At 41.0% G+C, this 16080-nt stretch overlaps 1 protein-coding gene across 17 annotated transcripts in view; it reads left to right on the top strand.

Annotated features, from left to right (window-relative positions):
- Ltbp1 (latent transforming growth factor beta binding protein 1) overlaps positions 1-16080 on the top strand; it is a 376707-nt gene that overhangs the window by 261678 nt on the left and 98949 nt on the right. For all 17 annotated transcript variants that reach the window (XM_048353153.1, XM_048353151.1, XM_048353150.1 and 14 more), the window contains 4 exons: positions 5790-5915; positions 7275-7400; positions 8312-8434; positions 11972-12091. In XM_048353153.1, the coding sequence (XP_048209110.1) occupies positions 5790-5915; positions 7275-7400; positions 8312-8434; positions 11972-12091 (495 nt within the window). The remainder of the gene's footprint in view (positions 1-5789; positions 5916-7274; positions 7401-8311; positions 8435-11971; positions 12092-16080) is intronic.

The raw sequence follows: 16080 nt of genomic DNA, 5'->3' as shown, positions 1-16080 counted from the left end.
ATTTTTTAGAGAGCTAGGTTTCAGACCTGCTGAAAATCAGGGCTGAAGTCTGTTGTCATATGTTCAGATGATGTTAAATTCCTCCCTCCCTCCCTCCCTCTCTCCCTTCTTTTGCTTCCTTTGTGCAGCAGTTGTAGGTACTCTCCATTCCTCTCGTGAAAGAAACTTTCAGAAAGAATCCATAGGGGAGAAAACTGGAAATAGAATCTGAATCAAGGAGATTGCAGGTTTAGAACTACTTTATAAACAGTGATCAACATTAGTGGAGGAATACTCCACTATATATCAAATGAAATTTTAATCCAAATGTAGAGGCTCCCATTGGTTTTATGTGAGGGCCCAACACAGAGACTTAATCTTGACCAGTTTCTCTCAGAAACATTGTATAATGTTTTTCCCCTCTGTCATACAGAGGAAAATAATGTTGCTTGTTACTTTTAGTTCCCTATTATGGTTAAAGAAAATGATGGAATAGTAAGAGCCTAAAATAAATACAATCAGTTGACCATTGCTTCCTGATGATAGATATCTTTATGATGGACCTGAGATTGGCAATATCCCTTTTAAGATTTAACCAAACACACTTGACATACAAATAATTAGACAGTGAGCTACAGATTTGTTGTTCATCAGGGTGGTGCTTTTCTCTACTGCTTACTTGGCTCGCCACATTACTGGCATACTGTTCAGATAAATTATACATTTCAGCATATGAATTCTTGATTTAGCACAGTGTCTTAATAGCTAAAAGATAGGGTTGGAAAAAATAACCTAAATCTTTATTTTTCTGGCAAATGTTTACAAAGTGGAAACATATGTGTCAATTATTGGGGGACAATTTATGCTGTTAGTGGGGGCAGTTAGGAAAACCAGAGCATTTCTGTAAACCTTTCCATGAGTTGATGGTTGCTCCAACTCTTCTGCAACTTTCTCCATGGCTTTTGCAGACAGACCAGAAATCATTCTTTGTCTTCCATGACTGCCTTATGGAAACCTCTCTGATTATCATGGCCCTAACATTTTCAGAACTAGTTGCTCATCTGATTTTTCCAGAACTCAGAATTGACCTCTCATTCCTGATGCGTTATTCCTAGTGTCATGACACTCTCCAAATACTATGCATGTAGGGAGAAAAACAAATATGTGTTAAATGAAAGTCATCATGCTTTGCTATTGATTGTCAGATTTGATTTTATGCACATTCATTCATTCATTCATTCATTCCCTTGGTAATTACATGAAGAAGAAACATGGTAAGCAGGCTCATCTTCATTTTGCCAAGGGCTTTGTTTTCCATTTAATTTTGGGAAATAAAGATATCAAACTATTAAATTCACTATTGGCTTTCTTGTTGGAATAGATAATGTTTGGCTTTCCATTGGCTTTTGACTGTGGTTGCTTTGCCAAAGTCTAAGTGAACTCTGTCAAAAGGAAAAGAAGGTTCTTGACGTGCCTAGGGGAAATGGTCTCAGGGTTCATGTGGCAAGAAAGTAAATCATCCTGTGAGCCAAGAGGCCTATGGGTAGGAATGATGGCGGACACATGGAAAGGTCTCATGGAGGCCACTGGTTTGACAGACTTTTGGATGCTTACCAGTTGAGCTACCCTGCAGTCCTTGAAAAATATAATGCATATTATCTGTCCTAACAACAACAACAACAAATAGAAAAAGCAGAAAATATTTCTTTAGGATTTGCCTTTCTGTGTACTAGACATTGTGCTGGGAATAAAAACCTCATAGGAAAAGTGGGAAAAGCTGAGAGATAGATTTCTAAATGTTTAAAAGATGAGTAATAATAATTTGGTTCTTTTTACCTTAATGGAAATACTGACGCTTCATTTGATGACGAATTAAAAGAATGTGGTACTCTGGCTACTTCTGTGTAATTACCAGGGTAGTGAATGAAAGGGTTTTCTGGAGTTAAAATGTCAGCAGTTATAGTAGCTCATCACGGTACACATATGAGAGAACCAATGGAAAAATGAAGCATGGTTTAAGACAGGCACCCTTCCATACTGATGACCCTCTACTGAATCCACCCAACCATCTTCCCTCACAGGTTTAAAGCCCTGACAGCCAGGAGAATTGCTTTTCAGATGCATTTCTGTGAGATGATTCTCTAGGAGATAATCAGTTACAATTCCTCACCATTTTTCTGCCAACAATTAAGCTTCTAGATTGGAAAGGAAGGCTGTTGTGCATTTATATTCCTACTACTAAATAGTTATAATAATCCTGACTATTATATTGCAGCCAACTTTCCAAGAAACAATCTAACTACATTAGTAAATTGTAACATAGGAACATATTTTATTTGAATTAAGTGACACATTTTTGAAGACTCGATTCCATCCTATTGACATCCTAAAGCTGTGTCTGTGAAACAGCAAATATTTAGAAAGAAGAAATTGGCCTGTGTGGAGGAAGGCAGTGACTGCTCTTTGGCCCTCACAGAAGGCTAGATTAAAAGCCTTTGATTTGTTCTGTTCCTAGCCCCTAATGTATGAATTCACCTTCTAACAAATTCACTTTTCTTTTGCAAATATAATCACAATGACAGAAGAGGGTATATAAAACAAGTTAACAATTACAAAGAAAGTCAGGAAATCTAAATTTCCATTATTTTAGAAGGATATATTTACTTATGAAGAAGATAGAGATAATTATCACTTTCTTGTGTATGTGTGTGTGTGCGTGTGCGTGTGTGTGCGCACGTGCGTGTGCACGTGCCAGTCTTGGGCCTTGAAATCAGGACCTAGACACTGTCTCTTAGCTTTTTTGCTCCATTGCTTGAACCACAGCTCCATTTCTGGCTTTTTGATAGCTGATTAGAGATAAGAGTCCCATGGACTTTCCTACCTGGGGTTTCTAACTGTAAACTTCAGACCCCAGCCTCCTGAATAGCCAGGCTTATAGGCATGAGTCACCAATACCTGGCTGAGATACATTTCTTATACTGTTCTATTATGAAATTCCTACAGAAAAGATAGTTCCTACCTAAGGGTCTAACTACATAATCTAGTGAGATCTCTTTCTCTGTCTTGTTCTGTCTTTCTCTCTCAATATATACAGATAGATAGATAGATAAGACAGATAGATGGATAGAGATAGATATATCATATTAAAAATAATATTTTAAGGAAGCATTTTCTGATTGTGGAAGTACTAATATATGCAATTATAGAAAACTGAGGGGGATTCTATAGGCATCTTTTTTTGAATGTTACTATCATTAAGTAGTTGTACAAAGGAGTTGCCATTCACCAAAGCAGTTTATGACTACAGTACATCTTGATCAATGTCATTCCTTTCAATGTTCTCATCCACCCCTTCCCTTATTTATCTTAACTTTAGGTTATGTATTGATTTTTTTTTTTTGCCAATTAACAAAGCAGTTTATATGTACATCTTGACCTGTGTCCCCACATCAATATCTTTACCCCCCCCCCACTTTGACCGACCCCTTCCCTTCTATTTCTCAATTCTGTGGTAGCCACAATGAATTCTTGCCTGCATTTCCCCACCCCCCACCTTCATTCTTCTATTTGTATCCTCTTGGCCTCACCCTCCTGTCTTGCAAGTACCCATTTACTGGTACTTATTTTGCTGGGCTTTGACTTGGTCTTTTTGAAGAATTATATTATTTGTGCTCTCTCTAGAGTCTACTATACTTTATTTCATTTCTAACCCCTTGCCTACTACTCAGTATGTGTACTTATAGATTCACAGGCGCATTCTACCTATCACAAATTAGGGAAACCATGCAAGCTTTGCTTCTTTGGGTCTGGCTTACTTGGCTAGAAATTTTTTTAAACTAAGAATAAGAAAATGCCAACCCTTAAATAGTAAAGTTGAGATCAATTCCCTTCCATTCTTCTTTCCTTTATATATTACTGTGTAACTGAAATCATAGGCTATATTATAGTTTTTACCCAACTATGTTTTTAGCACATAAACAGTTTCCTATAATTTGTGCTGTCATTCATTGATATTTGTTACTATTGCCAGTCTCTTCAGTCTAGGCTCTTAGGTTAATCATATATGTTTTCAGCCTTCTGAATTACTTGCTTCTAGAATTTGATAGCATAGTGTCAAAAGTTTTATTTTTCTGATCATCAGCATAAATAAGCTCATAAAAACAATCTGTAATCTGCAAATGTGTGATTTTTGCACATATTTCTCATACCTTCATGTGATATTGTGTTAAATACTGCAGCTCAGAGTCTGTTGTTTTTCAAATGACTTGTATGTGTATTCTTGTTTTTCCTGGTTTTTTGTTTGTTTGTTTTTGTCAGTCAGGGGCTTGAACTCAGGACTTGGGTGCTGTCCCTGAGCTCTTTTTGCTCAAGGCTAGTAGTCTACCATTTTGCACCACAATGGCCATTTCCAGTAGTCTTATTGTGCATGCACAAGGGTTTGTACTCAAAGCCTGGAGCTCTCACCGGGCTTGAGTGCTCCGATGAGATGGCACTCCACTCGAGCCCCATCTCTAGTCTAGCTTCTGGCTGGTTATTTTGGAAATGGAGTCTCTGGATATTTTCTGTCCAGGCAAGCATTGCCATGCCGTCCTCCAGGTCTCAGCCTCCCGAGGAGCTAGGACTGGTGACAGGCACCAGGGAGCCTGGGGGGACCAGTTGTGTGGGAAATCTTACAAGTTCCAGCACAGTAAATACTTTATGAAAAAGTGAAGAATATGGTTTTGGTTTTGGAAAGCAGCTTTGGCCCCAAGTTATGTTCAGGCAGAAGAGAGCCGGTTAGAGAGAGCCAAACCACTGGCCTGTTGGAGATGAAGGCCTGTAGAGAGAGCTTGTGAAGGTGGAGAGAGCTTATATAGGGGATGGAAGGGGTGTGGCCAGAGAGGGGGTGTGGCCATGGAGGGATGGGTGTGGCCACATTGGGATGGGTGTGGCCACGGTTGGAGGGGTGTGGCCCTGGAGGAGGTGTGGCCTCAGCGGATGCGGAAGTGACCTCAGAGCCTGGGGGCCCGCCCACTGCCCCCAGGCACACCAGTTGCCTGGGTGACAGGTTCCGGGCAGGAGCTTCTAGGGCCGGGCCTCGTGCTGTCCCGCGCAATGGCCAAGAGGCCATTTCTCCCGGGCGGACCTAACCATCTTCATCGGGAGTCTTTGTCACAGTAGTCTTTCGCATCCTTCCGGCAGAGGGCCCGGTGAGTTGATAGTGGCGATTGCTGAGCTGGCTTTCTCCTTCGAATAAAGCTGTGGCCTCGGTGTGTCTGGCTTGCAGGCCCTCAAATCCTTGCACCGTCTGGGCTCTTCCATCTCCCTCATGCCAGAATCTGTCCTAAGCCCTGGTTTCCGTATGATGACAGAGAGCCAACATCCTCAGTTCTTACAGACACATATGCTGCTGCTTGATTGCTGTTCTTTGTGAGGTGGGAGGTGTGTGGGGTGGGAGGGTATTACTGGGGTTGCAAGCTTTCTATCAAGTTCAAATCTCAGCGTCGCCACGAAAAGATGAAACCACAGAACAAAACCCAAACAGTTGATTTTCTTACTATTTTCCACATGGCCTCCTTCCGTGTTTCTACTGCAATTCATCTTAGAAACTATTTCGTTAGGGGCCATTGATGAGCTTAGGGACTAGCTAGTCGATCATAAAGCAGTCATAGGAAACTGTAGTCACATTCATAGTCACATTTATCTTTTTAAATGCATACCCGGTGGTAATTTGCTTGACTAGATGGGAAACACAAAGTAACTTTTCCATAGCAAGAAAATCTTTATGCTCACTTCTGGGTTTCTCAGCTTGCTTTTGTTTCCTTTTAAAGAAATCAACGAGTGCACTGTGAACCCTGACATCTGTGGAGCAGGCCACTGCATTAATCTGCCAGTGAGGTATACCTGCATTTGCTACGAGGGCTACAAGTTCAGTGAGCAGCAGAGGAAATGTGTTGGTAAGAGACATTATTCTTTTATGCCAAGAGTGAGCTTTGAACTCAAGGCTTTGCGCACATTCAGTTTGCTTGTTCAGCTAGTGCCCTACCACTTACTTGAGCCACACCTCCAGCCTGGATTTTTTTTTTTTTCCTGGTAAATTGGAAATGGAGTCTTACAGACTTGTCTACCTGGGCTGGCTTCGAAAAAAGATCCTCCAGATCTCAGCCTCCAGAGTAGCTAGAAGTACATCTCTGAGCCACCAGTAAGATACAATTTTGATAGTCACACTATTAAATATAAAATGTTTGTACATTTTGAACATTTTTCTTCTTAAACTAGTTTAAGTGTTTGGGGAATATATTACTGTTTACTTTTTTAAAATGTTTACTGTTTGGAGCTAAGGAAATTCAAAAATATTTTCTAAATGCCTGAGATTCTCAAACTTCATTCTTACCTATTTGCATTATGCAAATCATTCACATAAAGGCAGAATCATTTACCAAAGCTTGTTAGCTATAGTAAATGAATTACAAGCTCTAACAATAGGCACACACATATATACACTACACAAAACAAAGTGATTACTGATATGTGTTGTAACAAAGAATTCATCTAAGTATAAAGTATGATTTCTAAGAGATTTCTAGATGGAAGATCTCTATATGCCAGCATGGAACTATGAATGCATTTGTAAGTAAGGGATCTCAGACTTTATTTATTTATTTATTGGCAAGGAGGGAAAGTACTTCAGAGAGTAATAGAGTTAAGTAAATAATTTTAATGCATTTAGTCTTTCTGTAAAAATTCAGCACTAAGATTCAAGACATTGGTAAAATAGTAGGAGTTAGTATGTGTGTATGTGACAGTTACTTGTGTGTATGTATGGGGGTGGGTAGCCAAAGCATCCAGCCACACTGCTATTTCTGCTTCATTTGCATATATTCACCTTTAGCCTCTAAGATATTGAGTAGAAAAGGCCATAGAGATGATCTGATCCAGCTTCCCCACCCCACCCACCATGTGCACAGTGCAAGAGCCCCTGAGGTCCTTTTGTCATTGAATCACCAGGTGCCTGGATGAACCCACTGAGCAGCTCAGGCCTCTGAAACACCAGCTGTTTGTGAAGCCCCATTGTAATGGGTTATTTTAGCTTTAGCCTTTGTAGCTATATACAATAATCACTTTCCTCTTTCTACTAATAGTCCTTCAGCTTGGTGGAGATGATAGATGGTCATGTCTCCTTTTCCTGTTCTCCTCTGTTAGAAAGGCCTCCATTCCTAGGGAGGAGGAGCGGACTAGGCTGGTTGTCTTTAGAACAGGGAGACTAAGTTACTGTTGCACAGCACTAATCTTTTCAATGCATGCTTTTTTCACAGATATTGATGAATGTGCTCACGTGCAACACCTCTGCTCCCAGGGACGCTGTGAAAACACCGAGGGAAGTTTCTTGTGTATTTGCCCAGCAGGATTTATGGCCAGCGAGGCGGGGACTAACTGCATAGGTAATGTCAGTATTCTTCCGGATGTGTGCATGCTCCAATCTGGGGTTTTCATCCTCAGGACTCCATCAAGTTCAGGGCCTACTCAGAGTACCCACCAATGTTTGTATTCAACACCTGTTCTGACACAGCAGTAAACTAGGCACTGGGAGATAGAACATAGGTATTTTTCCAGCCAGTACTTTTCTTTTTGCTGGTCTTGGGTTCAGACTCCAGGTTACTTGTCTTTTTGTTGGACAGGTGCTCTGCTCCCAGAACCACACCCCTAATTCCTGTTTGCTTTGGTTATTTTTGACATAGGGTCTCAGGTTTATGTCCACATCTGCCTAGATGGACGTTCTCCTCTTTCTACTTTCCACGTAGCTGAGACAACAGGCATGTGTCCCTGTGGCAGAGTTAGGGTCTCAAGAAAGGTTTTGCCCAAGCTGACCTCCAACTGTGATTCTCCCAATGTTACCTCCTAAGTTGCTTCGATTACAAACATGAGCCACTGCCACATTTCTGAAGGAGTATTGAGGACAACTGTGAAATACAATTCCTTTCCACCTCATGAATCAAAACTATATTAATATTGGAATATATCAAACACATCAAAGGGATGATGGAAAAATCAATTACATGTTACTTGATTTTTGTGCCACTACTAGCCTTGAACTCAGGGCCTGGACACTGGTTCTTAGCTGTTTTGCTCAAAGCTAGTGCTCTACCCCAGCTCCACTGCTGGGCTCTTGGGGAGTTAATTAGAGAGGAGCCCTCAGATCTCAGGCTCCTAAGTAGCTAGGATGACAGATGAGAGCCACTGGCTCCTGTCCCTCGTTTACTTCTTTATTATGTTTGGTTTGAGTGAGGCAAAGAGAGACAGGAGACGATTCCTTGCGGAAGTCAACATGGACCCTGTTTCCTACTTCATGCAGATGTGGACGAGTGCCTGAGGGCTGATGTGTGTGGGGACGGCCACTGCGTGAACACTATGGGGGCCTTCCGGTGTGAATACTGCGACAGCGGGTACCGCATGACCAGGAGGGGTCGCTGTGAGGGTGAGTATGGTGGAGGACTGGGAAGGGGGTGACTGCCCGGCTGAGCGCTTGTGACCATGGAACACAAGGCTGGGACAGCCCATGAGCCCATCCAAGGTCCTCCTGCTGTGTGGATTTACAGACGTGGCCTCTTCTCTGGAGCTCTGTTTGGATTCTCTTCCTTAATGGCATTCTTTTCACTTCACTCTCTGTCTCTGCTGTTATTTTCAGTTGAGATCACGGTACAGCAATTAATTGTTTAGCATCCTAGTATAAGCCAGACTTCATTAGGGTGTCTGGCTGGTTCCTCTCCAACATGGACCAGGTGTGATCAGTGCTCATTTTGCATTTTTGACCTTTCCCCCTTGGTGCATTCTTTTATCTCAACTGCCTCCTTTGAAATATATTCTGAGACTTTTTTTTTCCTTGCAGACTCCATGTAGAAAGAATGACCAACTCTTAGTATTGGATAAAATGCCTTCATTGCCCACCCAAACCAGGAGCCTGTGCTCATTAGCAAATGTGTATCGCATGGCTAGAATTATTTCCTAATTAATGCTTCTGTTCCTGTAGCTGTGCTGCTTGCCTGAGTTCTTTGTGAAAGCATGCAGTTACTTTCTGAGCGTATGTGTGGTCATTTTCCTGAGTTTGCGTGCCAGCTTCATTCCAGAGCACAGGGGTCACGTGGGGGTGGTTTGATGTTGTGGTAAAAGAGTTGGGTGTCTCCAGGGTTCCCTGCCTGGCTGCCTGTGTCCTGCCTCCTGGTATCTCTACTAGGAAAGGCTAGACTCCACACACCTGTCTCATCTCAGCTGTCACGTGGCTTCACAGTTCCAATGACCCAGGCCTGGAGTAAGAGCTAACTAGATGATTTTTTTTGGCAGTCCATCCCTTCTTCTCCTGCCTTGGCCCATTGGGTTCTAAGGTGGAGACAAGTGGGAAGGTTGTACTATTGGATGTTGTGATCACATCTGATCAGAACAGAGCATGAATCCTCTCCTGATGGGCAAGTAGCCCGAGGACAAGGGCCAGCATGACTCCACTGTATTCTTGCGCTGGGCGCTCCCTGTGCTATAGGGTGGCTAGGGGACAACAAGGACGGGAATCACCTGACAGACCTAATAACACCTGAGCAGGTGCTTCTGAGCCCCAGTGAACGTCCATCACCTTGAACACGGCAGCCATGGCCATGACTTGCAGGATTGTCATGAACATAATGCAAATGGCTGTATCTTCTGTGGCACCCACCACCTTATTCTCAAGTTTAACTTATTGTTGTCATTGTTGGGTTTTGTTTCTTTAGTTTTTTTTTGTTTGTTTGTTGTTGTTGTTGTTAGACAGAATCGCATTATGTAGCCCAAGATGACCTCAAACTCTTAGTCCCCTGCTCTGCCTAGCACTTGGATTACAAGCATGTACCATCAGGTCTGGCTCAAGTTTTAGGGATGTGTGTGTGTGTGTGTGTGTGTGTGTGTGTGTGTGTGTGTGTATGTGTGTGTGTGTGTGTGTGTGTGCGTGTGCACATGTACTGCTCCTGGGGCTTGAACTCAGGGCCTGAGAGCTGTCCCTTAGCTTTTCTGCTGAAAGCTGGTAGTCTACCATTTGATCCACAGCTCCACTTCTGGCTTTGGGGGGTTAGAAATAAGAGTCTCAGGGACTCTCCTGCCTGGTGGCTTTGAACCGCAGTCCTCAGATCTCATCCTTCTCAGTAGCTAAGATTACAGGAGTAAGCCATCTGTGCCCTGCTAAGTTCTAGGTTTTTTTTTTTCTTTTCTTTTTTAACTTCTCCCTTTTCTAACTTCCTGTGTTTTTGTCTAAAGCTTTTTAGTCCTCTAGACCTGTAAGAGAGAGTGCTGAGTTTGAGTGTGTAGATACAAAGAAGTTAGATCCTAAGAGATAGGATAAATTAAGTAATAAGGGTAGAACGGATTAGACAAGAAAAATTTAAAATTATATCAGGAAAACTTGGTAGAATATTCAATAATACTCACTATATAGAAATTATCTCTAGTTTTTTAAATAAATAATATGTCATTCTATTCTCATGAAAAATCTTGAAGAGAAGGAAGAGCCAAACAATACGACTGTTTTCTAATTTCCTTGTGGACCAGAACCAAAGGGCCCCAGGCTTCTGGCTCACCAAAGATTTTCTCAGCTGCCACTAAGGAAAGCTGTGTTCAAACCTCGCAGGTCTCCAAGGAACCCGTTGTAATTTACAGACATTATCTCATCCATCCTCCTCTGCTGAATTGTGGTGTCACATGGCAGATAGTCCCTAACTTACGAATGGGGACAAGCATAAGTCCCAGGAAATCCAGGGCCATTAGCCTACCTTGTTCATCCTTGTGGCATTGTCCCAACCTGGCTTGGTGACATTCTCTCATTGAACAGTTGCATTTCTATCCAGAGGAGGCTGGCATGACTCTTCAGAAAAATGAAACTGGTATAGACCTCTTCTAATTTTTTTCGTAAGACAAGAAGTGCCAGAACATCTGACAGTATGTCATTGTTTATTGGCCAGAATTTTTCAAACAATAGAAAAGAAAAATGAAAATACTGATGTGAAGCTTATCTCGTTGCTATTACTTTTTTCATCATAAACATAATTTCCCAAATGTCTAATGAACATGTAGTAGGAGATAGGGTTAACAGTTGATCCAAATGATAGCATCAGATACCTATGGTTATTTAGTGAAACAATGGTATTTTTTTTCTACTTCACTTTCCCATCTATGAGTAGTGTTTTCAGAGGATTTCTGTGCCTCGTGTTCTGAGTGGAAAAACACTTAACAAATGAAATCTGCATGTGTGAATTCGAAATCCACCATCAGACAAAACTACTCTTTTCTGTGGGCCTGGCCAACCATTACCACGTGGTTCAAACTGAATTTTCTCTTAGATAACACTTTCCCCCATTTTGTTGTTTTTAATCATCCTGAAAAATAAAAGATCTGAAATTGTCAGGTACTGGTGGCTCACAACTGTAAGCCTAGCTACTCAGAAGAATGAGGTCTGAGATTTGTGGCTTGAAGCCAACCTGGGCAGGAAAGTCTGGAAAAATCTTATCTCCGAAAGCTGGAAGTAGAGCTGTGGCTCAAGTGGTCGAGTGCTAACTTTGAGCAAAAAAGCTCAGGGACAGCAGTCAGGTCCTGAGTTCAAGCCTCAGGACTAGCATGCACCTGAACACACACACACATACACATACACACACACACACACACACACACACACACACACACACACACACACACACACACACATCTCTGAAGACTGGCTTCAAAGGAGCCTCCAACTCCCAGAGTGGAGAAACCTGTCATTGCTGGTTTGAAGAACAGGAGCCAAGTTCTTCCTTGCAATGCATATCAAAACTAATCCAGGCACAAGGAGCCAGTGTACCTGTAATACCCATTATTCATGCCATGTGTATAGTCTAGCCCCAACTTTTCACCCAATTCTCTTCTCCAGTGAAATGTAGGTACCATGTACGTTCTCCTGCAAGTAATATTTCAGTTTGGTTCTCTGGTAGAATGTTCTTGACCTCACCTTTTGATGTTTCAGATGTTGATGAATGTTTGACACCAAGCACATGTCCAGATGAGCAGTGTGTGAACTCCCCGGGGTCTTACCAGTGTGTCCCCTGCACAGAAGGCTTCCGAGGCTTGCATGGACAGTGTCTTGGTAGGTGCCACAGTGTTCCTTCCCTTTCAGATTTATATTTCTTTCACATGTCCTATTTCCTGCTAGAGTGGTGTAAGGCCAAGTTAGCCCTCTTTTAAGATTATTTAAAAAAAGATATTAATTTATAGCAGTCTCAGAAAAGCTGTAAGTAATTTTTAACCATAGAGAAAATAAGACAATGAGTTGGTATCTAAGATGTGAGATTCTAGAAGGAAAAATATTTCTCACCAAGTCACGTTGTGAAATTTAATAGGATTTTGATTAATCAAAACCAGATAACATCAGAAGCGCTACAGGGAGCTGCACTGGTTTGCACCCAAAAATATCACAAAGAAAACAGACAAATGGTGCAAGGTTGGGATCTGTGGTATAATGAGAATTCATGATAGAATGCATTGCCCTTAGAAAAATTCTTTTTATATATATATATATATATATATTTTTATTATCAAACTGAATTACAGAGAGGATACAGTTTCATACATTAGGCATTGGATACATTTCTTGTACTGTTTATTACCTCGTCCCTCATTCCCCCCTCTCCCTTCTTCCTTTCCTCCCCCCCCCCATGAGTTGTTCAGTTCATTTACACCAAACAGTTTGCAAGTATTGCTTTTGTAGTTGTTTGTCTTTTTTTACCCTGTGTCTCTCGATTTTGGTATTCCCTTCCAATTTCCTAGTTCTAATACCTGTATACCCAGTTTCCAATATACTCAGAACAGATACAGAGAAAGTGTAGGTACAACCACAGGAAGGTGATACAAGAAGATCATCAGTAATAGAGACTACAATTACATATGGCATGTTGAAAGTAGTTACAACAATCGTTTCCATAACATGGAGTTCATTTCACTTAGTATTATCTTATGTATTCGTAAGGGTATAGCTATTGGGCTCCTGTGATCCTCTGCTGTGACTTGCCTAAACCTGTGCTAATTAATCCCTATAAAGGAGACCATAGAGTCCATGTTTCTTTGGGTCTGGCTCACTTCACTTAGTATAACTTTTTCCAAGACCTTCCATTTCCTTACAAATGGGGCAATGTCATTCTTTCTAATAGAGGCATAAAATTCCATTGTGTATATGTAACACATTTTCCTGATCCATTCATCTACTGAGGGGCATCTGGGTTGGTTCCATATTCTAGCTATGACAAATTGTGCTGCGATGAACATTGTTGTGCTGGTGGCTTTAGTGTGTTCTTGTTTGTGGTCTTTTGGGTAGATGCCCAAAAGTGGGGCTTCTGGGTCATAGGGGAGCTCCATGTTTAGCCTTCTGAGGAATCTCCATACCACTTGCCAGAGTGGCTGAACCAGTTTACATTCCCACCAACAATGAAGTAGGGTTCCCTTTTGGCCACATCCCCTCCAACAGTTGTTATTGTTTGTTTTCTTGATATAGGACATTCTTACTGGGGTAAGATGGAATCTCAATGTTGTTTTGATTTGCATTTTTTTTATGGCCAGTGATGTAGAGCACTTTTTCATATGTCTCTTGGCCATTCTCATTTCCTCATCAGAGAAGTCTCTTTTTAAGTCTCTAGCCCACTTGATGAGGGGGATATTGGTTCTTTGCGGTTTTGTTTTGGAGGAAGGTAATTTTTTTAGTTCTGCATATATTTTAGATATGAGGCCTTTATCTGTTGAATGGCAAGTAAAGATCTTCTCCCAATCTGTGGGCTTTCTGTTTATCTTGTGAGCTATGTCCTTTGCCCTGCAGAAGCTCTGCAGTTTGATGCAGTCCCATTTGTCTAACCTTTCTTTAATTCGTAGCCTTTCTGGGTCTTTGTTAAGAAAGTTCCATCCTGTGCCAATGAGCCCAAGTGTTTCTCCTACTCCTTCCTTTAGTGTTTTCAGGGTGTCTGCTTTGATTGCTAGGTCTTTGACCCATTTGGAATTGATTTTGGTGCAGGGTGATATATAAGGATCTAGTTTGAGTTTGTTGCATGTGTTGAACCAGTTTTGCCAGCACCATTTGTTAAAGAGGCTATCTTTCTTCCAGACTATTGTTTTAGCTCCTGTATCAAAGATTAAGTAGGCGTAGTTCTGTGGGTTCATTTCTGGGTCTTCAATTCTGTTCCATTGGTCTTCAGGCCTGTTCCGGTGCCAATACCAAGCTGTTTTTATTACTATAGCTTTATAATACAGCTTGAAGTTGGGTATTGTAATTCCTCCAGCACCGTTCTTTCTGTTTAGGATTGTTTTTGCTATTCTAGGTCTTTTATTGTTCCATACGAATTTCTGGAATGCTTCCTCTATTTCATTAAAGAATGGTGTTGGGATATTAATGGGTATTGCATTGAATTTGTAGATAACCTTTGGCAATATTGCCATTTTGATTATATTAATCTATTAATCCTCCCAATCCAGGAGCATGGGAGGTTTTTCCATTTCCTTAGTTCTGCCTTAATTTCATTTTTCATGTTTTTAAAAGTTCTCATCGTAGAGGTCTTTCACTTCTTTGGTTAAGGTTATTCCTAGGTACTTTATGTTTTTTGAGGCTATTGCAAAAGTAGTTGTTTTCCTGATTTCAGCCTCGGTCTTTGGGTCGTTAGCATAGAGAAAGGCCGTTGATTTTTGAGGATTTATTTTATATCCTGCAACTTTGCCAAAGTTTTGGATCAGCTCTAGTAGCTTGGAGGTAGAGTCTATGGGGTTCTTTAGGTATAGGATCATGCCATCTACAAAGAGAGAAAGTTTAACTACATCTTTTCCTATTTGGATCCCCTTTATATTTTCTTCTTGCCTAATTGCTTTGCTAGGAATTCTAGTACTATATTGAAGAGAAGGGGAGAGAGTGGACATCCCTGTCTTGTTCCTGATTTTAAAGGGTATGGCTTTAGTTTTTCACCATTTAGAGTTATGCCTGCTATTGGTTTGTCATAAATTGCCTTGATTATATTCAGGAATGCTCCCTGAAATCCCAATTTTTCCAGGGCTTTTAGCATAAATGGGTGCTGGATTTTATCAAACGCTTTCTCCGCATCGAGTGATATAACCATGTGGTTCTTTACCTTGCTCCGGTTGATGTGGTGAATTGCATTGATTGACTTGCGTGTATTGAACCAACTTTGCATCCCTGGGATGAATCCAGTTTGATCATGGTGTATGATTTTTTTGGTGACCTGTTGAAGTCTATTGGCCAGAATTTTGTTGTGAATTTTGGAGTCTATGTTCATCAGGGAAATCGGTCTATAGTTCTCTTTCTGTGATGAGTCCCTGCCTGGTTTGGGGATGAGGGTTATACTGGCTTCATAGAAAGTGTCTGGTAGTGAATGTTCTCTTTCAATTTCATTGAAGAGTTTGAGAAATATTGGTGTGAGTTGTGTTTTGAAGGTCTTGTAGAATTCTGCTGTGAATCCATCTGGACCTGGGCTTTTCTTGGATGGGAGATCACTTATTGCCGTTTCTATTTCAATACTGGATATAGGTCTGTTTAGAAGGTTTAAATCTTCATGGTTGAGTTTGGGGATTTGAATTTTTTCTAGAAAATCATCCATTTCTTCCAAGTTCTCGAATTTGTTGGCATAAAGTTTTGCAAAATAGTTTCTTATTTTGGTCTGGATTTTGGTTGTTTCTGTGGTGATGTTACCTGATTCATATCTTATCTTGTTTATTTGAGTGTGCTGCCTTCGTTTTTTGGTCAGGTTTGCTAGGGGTCTGTCTATCTTGTTGATTTTTTTCAAAGAACCAACTCTTTGTTTTGTTGAATCTTTCGATGGTTTTTTTCATCTCTAATTGATTTAATTCTGATTTGATTTTAGTTATTTGCTTCCGTCTATTGACTTGGTGTTTGGCTTGTTGTTCTCTTTCAAGTAAATTAAGGTGTTTCCTTAAATGATTGAGTTGCTGTTTCACCAGTTTGTTGGTGTATGCATTCAGAGATATAAACTTTCCTCTGAGTACTGCCTTTGCTGTGTCCCCAAGGAGCTGGAACTTTGTGTCCTCAACTTGGTTGAGTTCCATAAACATTTGGATTTCCATTTTAAT

This window comes from Perognathus longimembris, chromosome 8 (assembly GCF_023159225.1).
Source record: "Perognathus longimembris pacificus isolate PPM17 chromosome 8, ASM2315922v1, whole genome shotgun sequence".
Lineage (NCBI taxonomy): Eukaryota > Metazoa > Chordata > Mammalia > Rodentia > Heteromyidae > Perognathus > Perognathus longimembris.
The sequence above is the reverse complement of the archived record's forward strand: the minus strand, read 5'-3'. Positions and strand labels throughout refer to the sequence as shown.